This window comes from Sorex araneus, chromosome 1 (assembly GCF_027595985.1).
Source record: "Sorex araneus isolate mSorAra2 chromosome 1, mSorAra2.pri, whole genome shotgun sequence".
In the NCBI taxonomy this organism is placed as follows: Eukaryota; Metazoa; Chordata; class Mammalia; order Eulipotyphla; family Soricidae; genus Sorex; species Sorex araneus.
The window spans coordinates 160,936,881-160,960,070 of NC_073302.1; the positions used below are offsets into that span (position 1 = coordinate 160,936,881).

General features: G+C 38.7%; 1 protein-coding gene across 2 annotated transcripts in view; it reads right to left on the bottom strand.

The window, feature by feature from the left end:
- EDIL3 (EGF like repeats and discoidin domains 3) overlaps positions 1–23,190 on the bottom strand; it is a 476,915-nt gene that overhangs the window by 254,378 nt on the left and 199,347 nt on the right. For both annotated transcript variants that reach the window (XM_055132006.1, XM_055131999.1), the window contains exon 4: positions 16,108–16,236. In XM_055132006.1, the coding sequence (XP_054987981.1) occupies positions 16,108–16,236 (129 nt within the window). The remainder of the gene's footprint in view (positions 1–16,107; positions 16,237–23,190) is intronic.

Genomic DNA, 23,190 nt, shown 5'->3' on the forward strand with positions numbered 1-23,190 from the left:
TCATCATCATCATCATCATCATCATCCCGTTGATTGTCGAATTTCTCCAGCGGTCTCAGTAACCTCTCAATTTGTCCAAGCCCTGAGATTTTATAAGCCTCTCTCTACTCGTCCTTCCCAATGATGTCATATTGGAGACTCTTTCAGGGTCAGGGGAATGAGATCCAACTTGTTACTGGTTTTGGCATATTATACACCATGGGAACATTTTGAGGCTCTCCCATGTTGGCAGGAAATTCCTAGTAGTTTGCCAGGATCTCCCAGAGGGAGAAGCAGGCTATAAGATATCGTGCAGCCGCTTGCCAGTAGCTAGGCGATCACACCCAGGGGCTGGCTGCCCCTGGTGCCGTGTAATCCCATCAATGGACAGCATTTTGTAATAGTTGTCTTTTTATTATGGATATATTTTATAAGAGTTGTCCTAATAGTAAGATGTGTGCTTCAATTCCATTGAGAATCTCAGTCTTCAAATATACTGTATCTAAGGGCCACATGCAAGCTTTTCTTTTTATCACATTTCAGGCAATATAGTTACCATTGACTTAACAATTATATTCTCAATGTAAAAGTTATTTCACCTTATCAACTGCCCCAGACCCTCTTCCACTGTCCATATGTTATTTCTGGTTCACCACTCCCTTCATTCCCTCCTGCCACTACCTGCTAGCCTGAGTTTGGTGAAACAAGACCAAGTGTTTGTCATCACTCATACTGTCTATACATTATTATGTATTATGTCTACATACACCACTGATGAGTGAATTTGCCTGATATTATCTTTCTCCTTCTGACATAATTTAAAATGATGTCTTCCAATTTCATCAAAGTTGCTGTGAGTGTAATATTTTATTTTTGCTCAGACCTGAATAGTATTTCTTTGTGTATGTAAACAGTAATTTATTTATCCATTTATCTTTTGTTGCATATTTGTGTTGTCGCTAATCCAGTGATAGTAATCAGCACAGTGTGACCAAATGTGTATATACATTTGAATAAACATTCCCACCTTTAAGAGTTAGTAGTATGTCGACATAGCATCACTAGGTCATACATAAGTAAATTCTAGTCTTAAGTTTTGAGTTATTCTTCCATAAAGGCTGAACTAAATGACATTCTCGCCAATAGTGAATGAGGGTTCCTATTTCTGCACATCTCCACCAAAGCTTTTGTCTTCTTAATATGTATCACTGTATCACTGTCATCCCATTAATCATTGATTTGTGGGTGCCAGTTACATCTCCATTTGTCCTAGCCCTGAGATTTTAGCAGTCTCTCTTTACTCGTTCTTCCCAGCGGTGACACATTGGAGACTCTTTCAGGGTAAGGAGCATGAGACCCACCATTGTTACTGCATTTGGCATATTGAATACACCATGAAGAGCTTGTCAGGCTCTAAAGTGCTGGCAGGATGCTCTCAGTACCTTGCCAGGTTCTCTGAAAAGGAGAACTAGGCACAATTCTGAGAGTCTTGTTTTATAATTTCTGGATCTTGCCTGTTGATGGGATTACACAGCACTGGGGGCAGTTTGTGGGTATGGCTCAATTCTACTGGTTCAAAGCACTGGGGGCAGTTTGTGGGTATGGCTCGCAGCTACTGGAAAATGGGGGGTCTGGGTGGAGGAAGCCCAGTCCTGATCTGAGCAGGCTTGGAGATCTCAGCCCCAGTCCCACAACCGGGTTCCTCTGCCAGTTCCTTCATGAGTGAGGCTCGTCCAAATGTGTGGAGAGTGACCTTGAGAATGGCTGTGGCTGGGTTCCAGAAGTCTTCAGATGCTAGTTCTCTGCTCGGGGTGGGGAGGGAAACTCAAAACACCCCCTTTAAGGGGCCTGGGTGAAGACAGAGAGGTACAGGGGCAAGAAACTCTTAATATGAATATATATATATATATATATTCTAGTCTCAAATCAATGAACAACGGGATGACAGTAACAGTGACAGTGACAGTATTGGAAACCTCATTGTTCTTTTCATCTGCATTTCCCTAATAACAAGTGATAATAATATTTTTCATAAAGCTACTGATCCATTTTTACATCACCTGGAAGTTAACTCTGGGTCAGAGAGTGCATCAACTAAGGATCTGGTCTTGAATAAAGTCAATAGGGGTTCCATCCTCAGTGCCACTAAGAGCTCCTTGACCGGGGCTGGAGTGATAACACAGCGAGTAGGGTGTTTGCCTTGCACATGGCAGACCCGAGTTCAATTCCCAGCATCCCATATGCTCCCCTGAGCACTGCCAGGAGTGATTCCTGAGTGCAGAGTCAGGAGTAAACCCTCTGCATTGCCAGGTGTGACACAAAAGAAAAAAAAAAAAAAACAGCTCCTTGACCATGGTCATGAGCAATCCCTAAGCTCAGAGGACAAGTAAGCCTTGAATACAGTCAGGTGTGGCCCCAGAATACAACAAGTAAACTAATCAAAAAAATATTAACTCAAAGTCTATTTAAGACCTTAATGTTAGAACACAATCTATGAAATACATGAAGGAAAACATAGGCAAAAGTCTTTAGCATATGGACCTCAGAAGCACCATAAGTAATTTGGCTCTATTGGTGAAAATAAACACCACATCACACTGATAAGCTTTTGCAATTAAAAAAAAATCAACCGAAAAATTCCTCATGCTATGAGTATTTCCTTATAATTAAGATTCTATTATGGAAGAAAATATATGGACACCACATATTAGATAGAGAGCTAACACTCAAAAAGCACTCACAGAGCTCAAAAAGAAAAATAATCAATAAATCTATCCCCAAATGGTGAGATGATGTGAGCCACATGCAAGCATTTAGTTACAGCCAGAAACTTGACCAAATCTAATTCAATTGGACTTAGTAGAACCAGAGACTGTCTGTTTAGAAAGTACCAACTACCAGAAAAAAATACATATTTGATAGATACGTAATTGTTGTAATTGACAATGATAGTCAAAACAGTACCTTTCAGTAAAGTAAGTAAAATGTTTATTATTGTCTCAGTAGATAATTATTGTAGCACTGTAGCACTGTTGTCCCGTTGTTCATTGATTTGCTTGAGCAGGTACCAGTAATGTCTTCTTTGTGAGACTTGCAGTTACTGTTTTTGGTATATCAAATACGCCACGGGTAGCTTGCCAGGCACTGCTATACAGGTGGGATACTCTCGGTATTCCTAGGTTCTCCGAGAGGGATGGAGGAATCGAACCCAGGTCAGCTGCCTGCAAGGCAAACGCTCTACCCACTGTGCTATTACTCCAACCCATTAATTATTGAATGCATAAAATTATAATCAATGACAGAAAAATAAGATAAAACTTGTATATAATACATGAAGAGAAAAAATTTAAAACTTGTGTTTTTCTGGCTACATTTTTAACTTTTTTTAATCAGGAAAACGAAGTAGAGCACATATTATCTTGAGCTAACCTGAGAACATGGAGTTGCTTTAAAGTTCTTTTTATCATTCAGGGTTTCATGGACACTAGTTTCTCTCTCCTTCTTATAAGGAAGAAGACAGAACCAAAGAAAATTGTTCTTAAAAGGAATCAAAGACTGTGATGCTGTTCATAGGTATGAATGAATGAGTTCCATGATGAAATGCAGAGAGTCCTTCCCTAAGGCAGAAGATTTGTTACTAGGCAACAAATAAAATATGACTACTTCTAGACTTCCCCAAATGCAACTCTGAGCAGAAAATTGCTTGCTTAAAACTGTTTATCAGAAGTCTAATATCTATATCATGTTGGTGCTCAATTCTTTCTATAATTCATTCTGTGTTCAATTCATGTACATGTACATTAATGTGTTTATATTTTCATTTACATACACATGCAGATATCAAATGCTTGTATTTTTCAAGTTTCTATCACATTTTAATAACACATAATTTTATAATTCTTTATAAAACCACATTCTAATCAATATTAGTTTTCTAAAGTTATAATCTCATTTTGCTTTATTACAATTAAAACATGTTATGATTAAAATCAAAACAGTAATAACAAATGCTGGTGAGGATGTGGAATAATAGGAACTCTTATTTCCTACTGGTTGGTCTGTGTAATGATACAATCACTGTCGATGGAAGTTTGAACATTTCTTAAAAAAACTAAATATACTCTTATAAAACAACCATACTATTACTCCCTTAGGTATTTAGTTAAATAAGCAGAGGACATATTTACCTGCATGTGAATGTGTGTAGTACCTGTTTTTGTCCATCCAGAATATCATTCTATTATTGCATGTCAGAAAAAAAAAATGACCAACTGCCTCGTTAATAGCAATGCAATAAGATTTGAATAAATAATATTTGAGTCTTCTATTTATATAAACTATTATTTATTCTTATTTGGATCAGAGGAATACTCGGTAAAGAGGAAATAAATACTCTTTTGATCAGGAAGCAAGTCTTTGATTAAAATAAACAACCAGTACTTTGCCCTGCCCCAAATTATAAAGAATTAATAACTAAAGGGGCTGGAGAGATAGCACAGTAGGTAGGGCATTTGCCTTGCATGCAGCTGACCCGGGTTCGATCCCCAGCATCCCATATGGTCCCCCAAGCACTGCCAAGAGTAATTCCTGAGTGCTAAGCCAGGAGTAACCCCTGAGCATCGCTGGGTGTGACCCAAAATAGCAAAAAAAAAATTAATAACTTAAGAATCAATAAATAAAGTTTTTGATACTGTAATTCCTTTAAGACACTGCAGGTCTTTTCTTACTGCCATAAGAACCTTTGATGAATGACAGAAAGATTTCTCCAATTCATCTTTTCTCAGGGATCATCATCATCCCATTGATTGTTGATTTTCTAGAGCGGTCTCAGTAACATCTCCATTTGTCCTAGTCCTGAGATTTTAGAAGCCTCTCTTTAATTGTCCTTCCCAACACTGCCACATTGGAGGCTCTTTCAGGATCAGTGGAATGAGACCCATCATTTTTTAGCATATGAATATGCCACGGGGAGCTTGCCAGGCTCTCCCATGTGGGCAGGAAACTCTGAGTAGCTTGCCAGGTTCTCCAAGAGGGAGAACTAGGCTATAAATCGGGAGCTTGGTTTTATAGTCTCTGGATGTTAGCCATTGATGGGATTACACAACACCAGGGGCAGTTTCTGGGTGTGACCACCTAGCTACTGGAAAATCAGGGATCTGGGCGGAAGAGGCCCAGTCCCGATCCAAGCAGGCATGGAGTTCTCAGCCCCGGGTCCCGCACACCTGGGTTCCTCTGCCAGTTTCTTCTTCATACTTGAGGCTCATCCAAATGTGTGGAGAGGAGCCTTAGCATGGCTGTGACTGGGTTCCAGAGATCTTCGTCTGTCGGGGCTCTGCTCAGGGTGTGGAGGGAAACTCAACCTCCCCCCCATGCCCGTCCCCACCCAGGAGCCCTGGGGGCAAGAGACTCTGTGTCACTCTCTTCCAGGAGCTTGGTTTTATAGTCTCTGATTGTTGGCCATTTCTCAGGAATATGAATTAATACTACGGATGGATTATATGTTTCCTTCATTTAAAGTCTTAATAATTTTCCTATCTCTGAGCATTCACTAACTAATTAGCATTTACTCATTAATGATATCCAAACATAAACTTGTTTATGATTCTATAATACCATATCTCCTTGGGATATATGAAGACACAATACTCTACTGCATCCTGTGCCAGTAAAACAAGCTCATCTGGGACAAGTATCAGAGCCAGAAAATCCCATCATCAACATAGGAAGACCTTTTGTTAGATGACTTAAGAAAACAAAATGAGAAGCTGATGATATCTGGAGTAGGCAAATGGCCCCCAAATCACAGGAGGAAGTCAGTATAACATCAATGTATATATAATGACATATTTAACCTGTCATTCCATGGTCTGATTATCAAGAGATAACCATGGAGCTTGTGTTACTATGCCTATCACCTATTGGAATAATTCAGATTTCTTGGTGTGGGATATGACTCCTCCCCCAATCTGAGACAAAACCCTTGGTTGAAATTATAAAGTATCATGTCCCTTACCACTAACTGCTAAATCATTTAAATAGCTTAATGAGATCAACCTAATCAAAATTGTCTTCTATATAAAGGAAAATCATTTCCCATTGCAAGTTCAAAGTTTGCAACTTTCCATTCTTAAGTGTCTGTTTGGATCTATCATATTGTTGCATACGTCACTATCGCTCTATTACCTTTTTTGTAAGGGTAATAATCCCAACATAATGCCCATGATACTTCTATATAGTTCTCAAATTTCACTATTGAATCTGATGTCTCCAAGTTCAAATTTTAGAAATGTTTACCCGCCCCATGCTTCTTTTACCTTTGCCCTACATTCAAAATATAACCCAATTTAAATGATCTCAAAAGGCTTGCCCTAAAATCAAACTATGTATGGAGCAGATGACACCCTATGTAATTATGCTACCATATCTTTGCTCCAAGAACCATTCTCTGAGACTCTTTAGTCCGCTGTTTCAACCTAACCTCAGTAATCATTGAATAATCTGACACTTATGATACTTAAGGTTGTGACTTACAAGAAGGACTCTTGATTGGAAGAAACAGATTTTTCTATTCTATATTATCCTGGTCGGATAGGGACTGGGCCTCTTCCGTCCAGACTTTCCCATTTTCCAGTAGCTAGGCAGTCACACCCAGGGACTGCCCCTGGCGCCCTGTAATCCCATTAACATCCAATATCCAGAGACTTAAAAGCAAGCTCCTGGAAGAGAACAACGCAGAGAGTCTCTTGCCCACACTCCTGGCTGTCTTCCCCAGGGCCCCTCGAACGGCATGGGCTCCAGCTTCCCTCCTCACTCAGAGGAGAGCTCTTGGTGGCCAAAGACCTCTGGAGCCTAGCCACAGCCATGCTCAAGGCCCCTTTCCACACGTTTGGACGAGCCTCACGCATGAAGGTACCAGCAGAGGAACCCAGCTATGTGGGACCCGGGGCTGAGACATCCAAGCCTGCTCAGATCGGGACTAGGTCTCTTCCACCCAGATTTCCCATTTTCCAGTAGCTAGGCGCTCACACGCAGGGACTGCCCTCAGTGCCGTGTAATCCCATCAACGGCCAGCATCCAGAGACTTAAAAGCAAGCTCCTGGAAGCATGCAGCTGCAAAGCGGCTGCAGGATATTTTATAGCTTACTTTTTCCTCTGGGAGAAACTGGGTAGCTACCAAGAGTTTCCTGCCCGCATGGGAGAGCCTCGAAAACTCCCCATGGTGTATTTATATGCCAAAACCAGTAACAAGCTGGGTCTCATTCCCCAAAGCCTCCAATGCGGCATCATTGGGAAGGATGAGTAGAGTGAGGCTTCTAAAATCTCAGGGCTAGGACGAATGGAGATATTACTGAGACTGCTCGAGAAATTCAACAATCATGATGATGATAATGATGATGATGATGATGATGATGATGATGATGATGATGATGATGATATTCTCCTGGACAGGACAAAGAACTGCACAACTTGGATTGAAGTTGTGCTGTGCCATTGTCAATGCCTCACATTTTACTTGGATGAGAAAACTGCTAAACCCTTAATACTTTTTAGCTATACCCTTAAAGATATCATTCTCATGTTATACCTGTTTTATTTAATTTTAAGTTTTCTGATATTTCTGGGCATTATCCTAAGAATTTGGGTAATTTTAAGATCAGAATTACCAATTGTCCTCTTAATAATTATTATAGATGCAAAAATAATGACATTAGAAAAATATCTAATAAATAATAAGTAAATGGTCTATCAAAAGCACCTAAAATGATGTCTGCTTTATCAATTTGGCCTAGAAAGTTGTACATCCTATACCTTTGCCAACTAAATTCCTAGAATTGGACACGTTTATATCCTTTCTGATAAGTTTAAATTATTTCATGTACATATTATTATCATTAAATGACAGGTCTTGTGCATTTTCTTGTGCATTGCTATGTGCATTTTCTATTCTTTCTATATGAGTGGCTTAGAATATTCCATATATGATTTACTTTCTCCCCCAAATTGGGTACAGTAGTCTGCTCAACTGCCAGCACTTACCTATATAAAGAAAAACTTTCTCACTTAAAGGAGACAGATGAAGTAAAAAGTGTCCCATAAAAAAGCTCGACTGGTCTCTCTCTTTGGAGGCTTTCCCTGTTTTAGTCTAAGCAAAGTGCTCTCTTTCAAAAAACTGGCTTTGTTCAGCCTGAACCATCTCACTCCTGGTAAATTATTTTATCACTGTATAGTTTAGATGCAGCAGGACCTAACCCTTCAATAAGAATACTAGGATTCAGAGTTGAAACAACAAAAATGTGCATTGAAAATTAAGAAACTTCCTAGACCAAGAATAACAGAGTACAATAAGACTAAGTTAAGTATGACTGGTTTTATGAAGTTTTATAGGAAAGCTGGACCTTCACATTTCTTATCAAATAAAGTCTCATAGGATTCCTATTTATTTCCCAGAGGCATCATGTTAATATAGAGTGCATTTGTATTGCTAAAATAATGTTAACATCTTTCTTTGCCTCTTAGGCTAGTGGGGACTGTTTATTTATGATTTTTTAGGTTGTATATTTCACCTTATGCCCAGGTATTTCTTATCAGTCCAAGGTCTCTGGCAGAAATTGCAGCCTTGGGAAATTATAAACTTCCTCAGTCTCAGAAAGAACAAAGAAACAATTTGCAGGAATATTTAAAATATAAGATATGGCAGCTAAAATTTAGTTGTTTGCAGCAGCTGGAAACTAAGGTTTGCTCTTTAATTACTATATCTATTGTTTACTTGATATTAAAAATATTTATGATTATGTAACATCTGAAAATATTGCAGTGAGGACTATAATTGGGAAGATAAACAAACTTTTTATCATAAAGCCCTGAGACTTTATTACAGAAGCCTATCCTTAGGTTAACCTGTCTTAACACGGCCTTCCTTCCTAAGATACAAAATTTGAGTTCCATTCAGTACCTGAAGCAGACCCTGAGCAGATAGCCTTATATGTCCCTAAGGATCATAAGTAATGTAGCTATGGTTTGAGAAAAGTGCTACTAAGGATATAGTTTCTGAATAAAAGTGGGGACATCATATGCAAGTAAAAAAAAAAAAAAAGCAAATCCTTCTCTAACACCATTCACAAAAATCAAATCAAATCAAATTGGATTAAGGACCTCACTATTCAACCTTGATCACTAGAATATATTGAGGAGACCACAAGGAGAATATTTCATGATATTGAATCATTGTAGAAAATTCTACAATTCAACAGCATTGTGAAAGCAAATGAAAGGAAAGTTAAACAAATGGTTCTACACCAAACTAAGAAGTTTCTGCAATACAATGGAAATGATGACCAGAATAAAAATGCACTCCCATGGACTGAGAAAGAATATTGTTCCTACCATGCATCTGATAAATCACTGATATCTAAGAAACACAAAAGTAGATACAGAAACACAAAAAGGCATATACCTAAGATATATGATATAAAAGAGGTATATCTAAGATATTTTTAAAAATGTTAGAGCTTTTTTGCAATCACACATTTAACTTCCTCAAAATTTAGGATTATGAGATTAGAAAAAACAAGGCCTGAGGCTTGTAGTTGGAAGTGTGTGTCCATCTCTCTCAGGGAGAAGATACAGGGATAGATCTGGGATGAGTGCCTGTGATGGGTCCCAGGTCAGTCACAAGAGAGGCAAGGGCCCTAACTGCTGTACTCTTACTCTAGCCCCAAGACTTTCTTTTTAATCCAGTAGTTCTTATGCTTTCTGAGACAACACACACTTAATTACAATTTCCAGAAGTAAAGCAATCAAGATGTTCTTCAGTAAATAAACAATGAATGGAGTACATACACAAAATGTAATATCATTTAATGGTTATAACAAATCTATCAACTTACAGAATACACAGAAGAATTTTAACTGTATATTTCTAAGTGAAAGTTGTCAGTCTATAAAGGCTAAGTATAATTTCAGCATTCTAGAAAAAGCAAGACTATAAAGATACTAAAAAATCAATGGCTGTCAATGACTGTGGGGAAAGAGAACACGATATAGATGCAGAGAGGGGAAGAGTTTTAAATCAGTGGAATTATTATGTATGATATTATAATGGTGGATACATGATGTTACACAATTTTTAATCCTTACAGTACTATAAGCAGAGTACTATAAGCAGAGAGTCTCTTGCCCTCATGCTTGGCAGTCTTCCCTGTGGTCCCCTCGGAGGGGATGGGCTCCAGCTTCCCTCCCCGCCCTGAGCAGAAGTCCTGGAGGCCAAAGGCCTCCAGAGCCTAGCCACAGCCATGCTCAAGGCCCCTCTCCACACATTCGGACGAGCCTCACACATGAAGGTACCAGTAGAGGGACCCCGGTGTGTGGGACCCGGGGCCGAGACCTCCCAGCCTGCTCGGATCGGGACTGGGCCTCCTCCGCCCAGATTTCCCATTTCCCAGTAGCTAGGCGGTCACACCCAGGGACTGCCTCCTGTGCCATGTAATCCAACCAACGGCCAACATCCAGAGACTATAAAACCAAGCTCCTGGAAGCACATGGCTGCTTTGAGGCTGCGCGACATCTTATAGCCTACTTCTTCCTCTGGGAGAACCTGGCAAACTACTGGGAGTTTCCTGCCCACATGGGAGAGCCTCACAAGGTTTTCATGGTATATTAATATGCCAAAACCAGTAACAAGCTGGGTTTCATTCCCCTGACCCTGAAAGAGTCTCTAATACCGCATCATTGGGAAGGACAAGTAGAGAGAGTCTTCTAAAATCTCAGGGTTTGGACGAATGGAGATGTTACTGAGACCACTAGAGAAATTTGACGATCAACGGGATGATGATGATGATGACAGTACTATAACCTATTTAGAGTGTATCTTAATGTAATCTATAAACTTTATTTGATAATAAATACTGCTTTATTATTTACAGTAAGAATTCCAGATTTTAAAAAATGTTAATAATTAGGGAAACTATGTAAAGGGAATGACAGATGGGGACTCTGAATTTCACTCAATATTTGTATTATATAAAATTGTTTTAAATATTTATTTTTAAAAAATATATGTATAAAGACAGCTCAGATAGAGAAGGGAACATCAAATTAAGGATGTTTGAAGGACCCACTCGGGTTGGGAGATGCATGCCGAATATAGACTATGGGTTGGACACAATGGCCATTCAACGCCTCTATTGCAAATCCCAACACCCAAAAGGAGAGAAGGAACAAAAGGGAATGCCCTACCACAGAGGTGAGGTCGGTGGGGGGATTGGGTGGGGGTGGTGGGAGGAATGCTGGGACCATTGGTGGTGGAAAATGGCCACTGGTGGAGGGATGGGTACTCGATCATTGTAATACTGAAATGCAAGCACGAAAGTTTGTATGTCTGTTGCTGTACCTCATGGTGATTCTCTAATAAAAAATTTAAAAATATATGCATATACATATGTATATATATATATATATATGTGAGTCATCTTGATTCTAGTATTACCAATGGAAAGTTGGTAGCCACAATACAGAGACTCCTACTCATTATCTGACATCCCTGGAATAGGTTGAAAAGGTGCTTGGTTGGGGACAGGAGTCAGGCAGTGGGGGGTTAGATTGTGAGTCTACCAGGAGCATCATATGAAATGAACAGAGATTCCTACCAACCCACAGACAGCCTATTTAAAGCACCTGAATTCTACTTATCTAGTTGGTGTGGGAATTTATCCCCATGACCCAAGGATGAGTTTCCAATTGCTTTAACTGGAGGGGGTAGGGTGTTTTTCAGACAAGGATTTGCTCTTCACAGGAAACTGGGAACTAGCCATGCTCCACTCAGCTTTCCCATTTAGCTGGAACTTGTTATCTGTTCTCACACACAGAAATTTCACAAGAAAAAATAGTGAGGCAAAGTACTTTTATAAAGACAGTGAAAGAGAAGAGGGGTGGGAGAAGAGTGAAGGGGCAGGGAGAGAAGAGGGAGAGGAGAGAAGTGGAGCAGGGAGGGGGAGAGAGGGCAAAGGAAGGGGCAGGGGAGGGGAGACTTGCACATCCCAGGTTGGAAGGTGGTTATTTCAGAATGGAGTGTGTGTCACTTTCTTTAAAAAAAAAAAAAAATTAGTTTCATAAGGATTTTTAAAATTGCCCTAGCATTATAATTTCTATGTAGATTAAATTTATATGCTTTGGCTCTGCCATGGGAAAAGGACTTTGGCCTTTGCTGGTATTTTTTTCATATTTTTATTATGGCCCTTTCCCCCTTAAACTTCTGCTCTCGTGAGGGGAATGCAGCCTTCCCAGGGCCAGTCATTTAGAGTGTTATCGGGCCAGAGTTCCTCCATTCCCTAATGGGTCAAACTATTGCACTTTTGGGAACCAGAAGGACTGCAACCAGTAATGTCTCTTATTATTTCCCAAAATTTATTACCAAGGATGCTTATCTGACACTTATCTGCCTACCTCACTGGCACTGAAAGCTATTTTTAAATTTCTGTTAAAATAGTTGTTCAACTAATTATATTAAGTATATATTTGTAACTCATAAATTATGAACCTAAAATCTTCCTACCCCTACTAAAGATGATATTTATTTACTTCACATTATGCCATCAACACCTAAAATAATCAAGCCTCCTGGTTTATATAGTTATCCTAAGATATTTTCCAGTTTTTTTATTCAAATAAACTGTTCGAACTATATTCATGCTTCCGTCATTTTCTATTGATGGTCAACAGAATTTTCTTTTTTTTCAGAATCCATAATAAATTATTTTATCCAAAATACATACATAACTCATCATAGAAACTGCTGTCTTTATCTATGAGCTTAAGACTTTGGATTAGGAAAGTGGCCTTAATTTTATTTCTAAAACTTTAATATATGATGTGGACTGGACATCTGCTGGAAGTACCTATTCATATATTAGAATTAAGGAAGCACCAGATAATGTGCATCTCAAACAAGCTTGCTGACAATGATGATGCGAAGGTACATTTTGAGCAGCTAGTCTCCAGAATATATCTAGACCATAAAATTATTGATGCTGTGAAAAATAAATCAAAGACATTACAGTTATTATAAGGCATTAAAGTTCTGGTTTTGCTTCTTCTATCTGAAAAAGCTCTGAGGACTCCCAAAACTTCAAAATCTGCTTTTGCAATATTTAATCCCTTCTTGATTTAATTTCTAAAGGCTAACGTTTGATAACTTTTGTAAAGTGAGCAAACTATCCAGTTAGTCATAACGCTCTCCTGGCTTGAATATACCAAAGATCAACTATTTCAAGTTAAATTATTACATTTATATTTTTTTCAATTCCAGGAAGGTCAAAACACTAAGTCAGGGTTACTTATCCAATTACTATAAAGGTCATGTCTGAAATCCAGGTCTCTGACTCCAAATCCTATACTTTTTTTGTCCATTCTCTGTTGCTTCCAATAATGATGAATTTTACAGAATCCAAACCACATTGTTGGACTACGAAATCCCAGTTCTTAACTGAATCTCTCAATTTCTAACACCATTTCAGGGTGTGTGTGTGTGTGTGTGTGTGTGTGTGTGTGTGTGTGTGTGTGTGTGTGTGTGTTTGTGTGTAAAAGGTATATTGAAGGAAATGGACTTTGTCCACATCATTACAAGCTTTCAAATTCAGCACAATTTTATAGTTCCATGAGTTTATTTGGGGTTGGATAATACATGAGTGAAAAAATGGGGATTTTACCATTATGGGGGACGGTGAAATGAAAGATTTGATCTATTTATCTAAACCTGATATTTCTCTTCAAAGAAATAACTACCAACAAATTACAAGGGATGGAGGCAGGTGCATACTTCTCGAGTACCACCTGTTCAGGGAAATTTCATTCATAGGGGAGAAAAAAAATAATAATATTTGATTTCTTTTTAGGGACTTTTATCTCACTGAAGCTGACTGAAACAAAACTGATTTTCACAGCACAAGGGAAACAAAAGCCGGGGGCATGGGTGGTGAAACTATTTTCATGCATTAGCCAGAGGCTAGATATGTGAAGCTATTTTGTGCCACTGCACAGATATTAGTTGGAACTAAGAGTTTCTAAATCTCCAGCTGTAAGAACCTGCCCTAACATTATGTTGGCATCAGTAGCAGGGTTTCTTGAATTTTTCCCACTTATGTCCCCTTTTTGCCCTAGAAATACTTGGGTGACCTGAAATAAATTGGTATACAAAAGTAGGCATATATTAAACATTTAATTATAATAAATCATAATTAAATTTATTCTGAAAACAAAATTTTGTAACATGAACATTTAGTTATAAGATGTCATGTGAGGTCACAAACCACATTCTAAGAAATTAGGGATTAAAGAGAGAGCACATAAATATAAACTATTTAACTAAGATTATAGTTTACATATACTCTCCCAAATACTGACCTCCTAAGAATTTCTAACAAGAATCTGCCTTAGTACTCTCTCCTTCCTTCCTTTCCATAACCCTGCCTCATTCCACTATGAATGAAAATACTGTTATCATTTCTAGGGAGGATTACACTACAAGCATAAGTAGTGTATACAAACTGCTTTAAACTTAAAGATTTGGATGGGGTGCCAAATTTGCCTCCCCTGAGCAATCCTGCTGATACCCTGCTAGGAAGTTTAGTATATAAGGATGGGTTTGTAATATTTTCTTCACAGAATTAAGCAAATGCCAAGGCAGCCAAGGTACTAGGTCCCCTGAGCCGTTTTCCATCAGAACCAGAAGTGTGTACTTACTAAGGCTGAGCATTGATGCTACAAAAATGCAGACTCAAACCTTGGTTGGTCTTTCTGCACTTAGGCTGAGAATAGTCAGTAACATATGAGCTCTCATCTGAGATCTCATACAGAATTGCAAGTGGTCTTGTCGCCTTTGTACAAAACGCCAGTGCCCCAGTGCTGAAAACGGCTTCAACAGAAATGTCACAAACTATGACTCCAGAAAAGTACAAAATGTTCTCAACATAGCATTGCCAAGAAACCCTGACATTATTTTTATTGACAGAAGTCTGACTCTGGCTGACATAACTAACTTTGCCTTACTTATCGATAACACCATCTTATCAGTTTTAAACACTCCCATATCCTGCCCCACGTTTCCCACTTATTTCATTTCCGTGTTGCCCTTCTTCTGCTCCATATCATCTACCTGTTTCTATACCCACCTTGCACACAGAACCCCTCCAGCAGACCCTGCCCTGACAGCTTATTAAGGCCTCCTGCTGGCTGAACATCTAGAGCACTTCAGAAAGAACACCTCCTATTTGGTACTGAAAGAGCATCATGTTTCCTAGAAGATCACAAGTAACCCTTTTTGTCTCAGCATATATATGACTGAAGATAAAATAGAAGCACAAAAAATACACTATTTGAAACTTCAAGATTCAAGTACTGAAAATGCCAATTAAAAGACACTCCTGTTTTATAACAAGAGCAGGGCAGGTTTTTACTTTTAGGATTTTGTTTCATTATCTATTTTTTAAATTTATTTTTTTTTATTTTATAAAGTAGTTCACAATATTTGATTACATTTAATATTCAAACACCAATCGCACCACCATTACACCTTCCCACCACCACATTTCAGATGTTTCCATCCTGAACCCAAACCCCTGACCCAAAGCAGATCCAAAATAATATATTTTTTATTGTTTGTATGAAAAACTGCTGAAAATGCTACAAAAAAACCTTCCATAGAGCAAAGAGTATGAAGAGTGTTATATTTCCCTGAGGGGCCATTTTGTTTCTGGTTCACACTTTTTTACCTAGTCATCAGAAGAGACTAGAAGCACAAAGACACTGAAATCAGGACAATAGTTAAATAAAAATATATTATACAGTATAAAAATAAACAAATTTCAAGTCTGGCTAAGCAATTATAAAATAACAATCACTAAGCTCAAAGGGATCACTTAATACTACTGATCCCTCATCCCACTCTGGCTCCTCAGCTGACGACTGGTATAATTTGTGGAAGGGAAGTAGCATTAGCTAACTGCCAAGATTCTTTCCTGCTTAAAAAGTCTATCAGTCTACTACAAACAAAAATGGCAGCAACATCTATGCTTTTTAACAAATGAAAATAAAAGCAGAGCAACTGCAATATATACACAAAAATAAATAACTTACTGTGTTGACAGTGAATTCCATTAAATCCTCGAGGGCATTTACAAACATAGTCGATGAATGTGTCCCCTCGGTAGGCTTCACTTATTTCACAGGTTCCTCCGTGATGGCATGGATTAGGAATACAGGGACCTAAAAATCATAAAAAGAAGCATTGCTCCATGACACCTGTTTCAAAGTAAACATTGGTTCAACATTGTATAATTTACAATTTTACACAAAATAGATTCTTTTGCATAATTTGTGTTTCTAATTTTCCTAACTCTAGATATTGAGAAGACTTTCCTTGCTACATTCCATAAATGTTCTTGGCTCCTTTGTTGTCAACTAATTGTTGACTTCTACAGAAGAAACTAATTAAAATACCTGGATTTGGGGCTGGAGCGATAGCATAGCAGGTAGGGCGTTTGCCTTGCACGCGGCTGACCCGGGTTCGAATCCCAGCATCCCATATGGTCCCCTGAGCACTGCCAGGAGTAATTCCTGAGTGCAAAGCCAGGAGTAACCCCTGTGCATCACTGGGTGTGACCCAAAAAGCAAAAAAAAAAAAAAAAAAAAAAAAACCTGGATTTAAGTCCTAATAATAAAAAATACATTGAAGGGATTAGACAATACATCCAGTGATAACAGCTTTAGAAAACAATGTTTTCAGGGAGTTGACCCCCAAATAATGCAAAATTATTTAAAATGGAGCTACACCAAACAAAAAAGCTTTTACATGGTAAAAGAAAATTGCATCAACACTAAAAGACATTCCAACTGTATGACAGAAGACATTAGTACATCATACACCAATTATTATAAATTATATGCAAAATACAAAAAGAATTAATAAAATGCTAAGTAAAAAAACACTCAAAATGGGTAGAAGCACTGCTGCATGGACAATTATCAAAAAGACATACATAGATATCAAATAAACACATAAAAAGATGTTCATTGCTTCTTACTATAAGGGAAATGCAACACTTGATAATCATGAAACATTTGTAAGAATTGTTGTTATTCAAAAGGAAAGCAATGTGTTGGGAGGACAGGATAAGAAGGGGATATTTGTGCACAAATGATGGGAATGGTAATTGGTGAAGCTATTTAATTAATTAATTAAGTTTGGTTTGGGGGCCACACCCGGTGGTGCCCAGGGGCTTAGGGATCACTACTGGTGTGCTTGGGGAACCATATAAGATGCTAGGGATTGAACCCTTATCAGTCACATGCTAGGCAAGCATCATATCAGCTGTACTATCTCTCCAACTTCAGAACTATATCTCTGGCTACTGGTACAGGTTTTTAGAATCATTAAGACTCCCTGGAAATCATCTAATTCAATCTTCCACTTTTGTAGATAGGGAAACAAAGCCTAATAAAAAATGAACTAATTTATCTCCATATCTAAAACAAGGAAAACTGAGTTCAAAGAACCACATCTAAAAGGGAAAATGTAGTTATCAAACAAAAACTAATTAAACCTTTCCTGCATCCCCCAACCCGCTCCAGGAGTAATATGAAAGCAATAAGCAAGAAAAATCTTTTCCATGTTTTTATGTGCCTTTCCTGAGCTTGCTCGGAGGCAGGGAGGGAAAGTCACATGCCCTGCTCCAAGGGGCCCCGGTGAAGACATCCAGGCACAGGGGCAATAGACTCCGCCCCAAGAAGAGTCCTGGCAGCTGAAGATCTCCAGAACCCAGCCACAGCCATGCTCAAGGCCACTCTCCACATGTTTGGATGAGCCTCACGCATGAAGGAACCAGCAGAGGAACCCAGGTGTGTGGAACCCGGGGCTGAGATCTCCAAGGCTTCTTGGATCGGTACTGAGCCTCCTCCACCCAGACACCCCATTTTCCAGTAGCTTGGCAGCCACACCCACAAACTGCCTCCGGCAACGTCTAGTCCCATCAATAGCCAAGATCTAGAAACTATGAAAGAATGCTCCTGGAAGCATGTGGCTGCATTTGCGCCCGTGTGACCTCTTATAGACTTCTCCCTCTCAGAGAACCTGGCAAAGTACCGAGAGCATCCTTCCCACACAGCAGAGCCTGGCAAGCTATCAAAGTGGCATATTTGATATGACAAACACAGAAAAATAATGGGTCTCATTTCCCTTACCCTAAAAGAGCCTCCAATGCTGCACCACTGGGAAGAACAAGTAAAGAGAGGCTATTAAAAGCTCAAGGCTAGGACGAATGGAGATGTTACCAGTGCCGGCTCGAGAAAATTGATGATCCACAGGATAACAGTGATACAGTGATTCCCTCAGCTTGATGAGGAAGGGAATTAAAAAAAAAATGGCTGAACTATTAAAGCCAACATTGGTCTTGGGAGCAGTGCAAGTTGAGGTTAAAGAAGAGGGAAATCACTCAGACCACACAAGTGTTTAGGATCCTGCACTGGAAAGGGTTGGAAGTTGGCTGGAAGCTGAGAATGAGCTAAAGGAGGGGAAAGCTATAGAAAGGAGACACCACAAACAGTAAGAAGCGAGCTTCAGAAAGGAAGCTTGTGTGCGTTTGTGCATGTATGTGTGTGTGTATTTGGGTGGCAGGAGGATCAAGCATTATGTTTTGTGCTTCCATGAGTCCCATGAGAAGAAAAAGCTAATAAAGATTGTATATGTCTGAAGTGCAGGCTTATATAGCATGCTCAGCTGCAATGTAAACAGCCTCCTGCAGCAAGAACCCAGGTCTACAGGAAAGACTACAAGACTCAGACTTGTGTGCATGGTTAAGGTAAATGGCTCTGCTTTATATCTGCCTCACTGATGCAGAAGGGAAGTGTCACAGTACAAGATGCTCAGGAGATTCAAAAACCTATAAGATACCGGAACCCACCAGCAGGCTTGCCAGAGCGTTCAAAAGTCCTAAGTACTCTAGCGTTTCCTGAGGGCATAGGTGAAGCCTGTCCTGCAATCTCAGTGCAGCCTCTGAAAATCCCCAAAGATTAGGCAGTAAATTAAAGTTCATTGGATATACAGCCTCAAGGACACTATGACCTCAGCAGGTATCTGGGTTTCAAAAAAAAAAAAGATTACCTGTTACACAGGTTGCAAGTGCTGTTATTTTTTCTACCACTAGAAATTTAATGATTTTTATTTATAGGGTAAGGATGAGGTAAAACATAAAGGGTAAAGATTTAACCTTTCTACAGTAGCCTACAGACTAAGCGACAGGAAATAAAAATGGCATTCTTTATGCTTTTTTTTTTATTTAGAGACAAGAAAATGGACTCACTCAGACAGGTAAAAGAACATGTTAACTGGAAAAGTCACTCAGCCTGATGACAAATCTACCTTTTTCATTAAATCCCACTTCCTGCCATGTTGAAGATTTACACATCTACCTTGACAGATACAACAGAAGCAGCATGAGTGCATTAAACATGCTCTTAGAAATCATAACTCTAAAGTCTTCAAATGAAAATATTTCAGAGTATTTTTTGTAGAAGGTCAAGGTGTACATTTAGTACATTCATGCTTAACTACTAATAAAGACTGGCTCTGCTATGCTAATAGTCATCCAGGTGAGCTACATTTGAAGTCAATAATAAGTATTGTTTCCCCATTGTTATTCTGTAATAATATAATTTGTACTTTGAAGCTAAGAGAAATAAAGAAACAACCCTATTCAAAGTAAAGGTTCTTGTCCCCTCTAATTTCAGATTAAGTACATTTATTCATTAGGCTCTATTATCTACTGATAACTCTGCTAGCAATTTCTCAGAACAAGTTTTATAAGGGTTTTAAATGAAATAGAAGTTGTCATCGGGTGGCTGGAGAAATTACACTTACCTTGCACACAGTGACTCGGGTTCAAGCCTCTGTACCCGATACCCTGATACGGTCTCCTGAGCCCTGCCAGGAGTGATCCCCTAGTACAGAGTGAGGAATCAGCCCTGAGCAAATATGGGTGTGGCCACTAAACAAACACAAAAGTAGCAACTGAAAGATTAAAATTTGTAACACAAATACTCAATTATCTAAAGAATGCAGTCTGGGAAAGGGGGAGTGATTATATGAAGGTGGCCAGAGGCAGTGACTGACCAACAGGACTGCATAGTTCAGTGCTCAGACCCTGAAAACAGTGCTGCTCAGGTTCTATGGGGTGGGAGTCACCAGGACCATGCCCAGTGGTGCTGGGGTGGGGGGGTGGGCGGGGGTGTCAAGTAGGACTAGGGGTAGAAAATGGGTCACTCATAGGCAAATCATGTACTCCTAACCACTGAGCTATCTCCCGTCTCTGCAATTTAGTATTTTCACTGGGGGTAGGGTTTTTGGCTGAACTTATGCATGCTCTAGGCTTACTCCAGTTCTGTGCTTAGGGGTCACTCTACGTGGTGCTTTGTGGACCATATGAGGTATCATGCATCCAGTAGGGTTGCAGCATATAACACAAGGACTTTATCCCCTGTGCTATATTTCAGCTCCTAGGAACAGAAACTTTAAAAGCTAATCTCAATGGCAACACTGGTTATATAGTATGTTTGGTAGCAGCCTTTGTTTTTATTATTGTTTTGAGAAATTTATTCTTGGGTTTCCTTATCAAAATATGCCTTATCCCTTTATATAATATAATAGTATACATATATCTGCAAAATTAGATATAAAGGTTTGAAAATAATTTTAGGTAGGTTTTGAAAGTAATTCTCAGGCACTGAGTTATTTCAAATATCTCTTAAAAATTTGTATCTCTCAGTGTACAGTAGAAGCATACAGACATAACGAAAAGCTTTATTTCTAATTAGTATTCACAAATTTTTGAATGATCTGATTAGATAATAAAAATGGATAATATCACTCTTAAAAATAAAAGTATGATTGTACTTTGATGATACAAAAGAATTCCGGGAGCTTTAAAATCAATAATGCTCTAATATTTCTGTGGGAAATCTGTAAGTAGGTTCCAACACAATGGGGACAGCATATGATCAATATTAATGAACAATTGAATTCAACAGTATGTTTTCCAGGCATTTTTATGCAAACTCATATGAGAATGTCAACAAGATTAATTGCTTACAAAAGCAGTAGATTTATATGTTTTTTCTATATTACTGCATGAAACTTCTCACAGTTCCAATCTTAGAGATTTGAAGTTATTTCCATATGTGTAACAGGATTAACTTTTCACATATTTAGAGAATACATCCTATTAAGAATTCCTTATAGATTGTAAGAAGATTAAAAGAAATTAAAATTTTTACTTTACCATGAAGTGAAAAGGAGGTAAGGAGCACATATTGCATGAGGCAAAGGTTCTGTCCACAGATATCTCCAGTTATGGCCTACCCCACCACAGCTCCAAGCAACTCTCCCCACCCCATGCCACCCACCAGCAGAGAGAGAGAGAGAGAGAGAGAGAGAGAGAGAGAGAGAGCATTAACTCTCCTAATAAAGTGATATGCACATGTACACTGGTCAGTTTTGCAAGTTATCTTCACCAAACACTGGGAGTAAGATTATCAATGAATGTATATGTCATAAAATAAAATAAGGAAATGCCAATAAAGCAATTTGAAGATAAACTATTGATCTAAAGTACAATAAAATAGAAATAGTTATGACCCAAGAATTCATTCCAAATTAATCTCTTCTAAACACATTAAAATTCCCTTATTATAGTTTTGTCTTTACATTTAACAAGTTTTGAATATTTTGGTAGCTGTCTTTTTGAGCCACTGTCACTCAATTTAAAAAAAAATAAAAAAGAAGGAATCATTCTTTTTTCTTCCCGTTTTTAAAAATTTTTTTAAATTTTATTCTTTAATTAGTGAATCACCATGAGGGTAACGATACAGATTCAAACATGTTAGAACTTGTTTTTCCCTCATACAATGTTCCAAACACATCCCTCCACCAGTGCCCGCTCTCCATCACCAATAAACCCAGTATCCCTCCCCCGATCCCATCTCCCCCCCCACCCCACCCTGCCTCTGTGGCAGGGTACTCCCTTTTGATCTCTCTCCAATTGGGTGTTGTGGTTTGCAATAGGGGTATTGAGTGGCCATTGTGTACAGTCTCTAGTCTATTTTCAGCGCACATCTCCCTTCCCGGGCGGGATTTCCAACCACATTTTACTTGGTGTTCCAGAAGGAATCATTCTTGAAACATTCACAATTGATGTTTTTAAATCACTATTAAACTAATGCACTAGTTATGTTTTTCTTGCTACTTTATCTTCCCTTTAAATGTAAGATGGAAACTTAGCCATCTGAGAGGAAAATTCATGGATGGAAATTATGCTTACACAAGGAGGAAGGTAAATTAAATAAACATCAAATATTCTGCATTAGGGGAGTATCAGCAAATTTAACGAATTGTTTTTTAAACATAAAAGCTTGTGAATAGATTAAGGAAACTGAAATCAAGGGCAAAAGAGAAACAGCTTTTCAATTGTTTCAAATAATCTTTCTCCCCAAGACCCGAGGCATTACCAAAATGACTAGGTAGCTAGAAAGATTTTACACTCCTCCACTGTTTTGGCAAATTACTGAAAAAATGATGGTTTCAAACAATGGAGATTTATTCTTCTGAGCATCTGTGGGCTGGATGTCTGAAATTGTCAGCACTGCCCACTCCCCCAAACGCTCTGGACTACCCTTCCTTGTCTCTGGTAACTAAACATATCTCTGTAGTAGAGTAGTTCCAGTCTCTGACTCTGTCATCACATGCTTAGTACCCTGAGTTTTGGTTTTATTTTTCTCCTCTTCTTGTATGATTAATTATTGTCAAACTTAAAAGAAAATATATCCATCTCATCTTCATGAGTTGAAATCTTAAACTTCAGTACTTTAGAATGTGACTGTATGTATTTAAAGGCAGGGTATACAGTGTGCAGGGTATTAAAGCGTTTACCGAGCATGTGGCTCTCTCTCGCACCATTCTTACACTGCATCTGCTTGGTCCATCATGTATTTACAGGGGTTATCCCTGAGCAAAGAGCCCGAAGAAAGCCCTCAACACTGCTAGTACTGGGAGTGGTCTAAAACCCAGAAAAAATAGACAAGGCCTTGCAGAGGTAATTAAGATAAAATGAGATCATATCAAGGGGCCCTCAATGATCTAATTTCTAGAGTGAGGGGAAATGTGTACATATT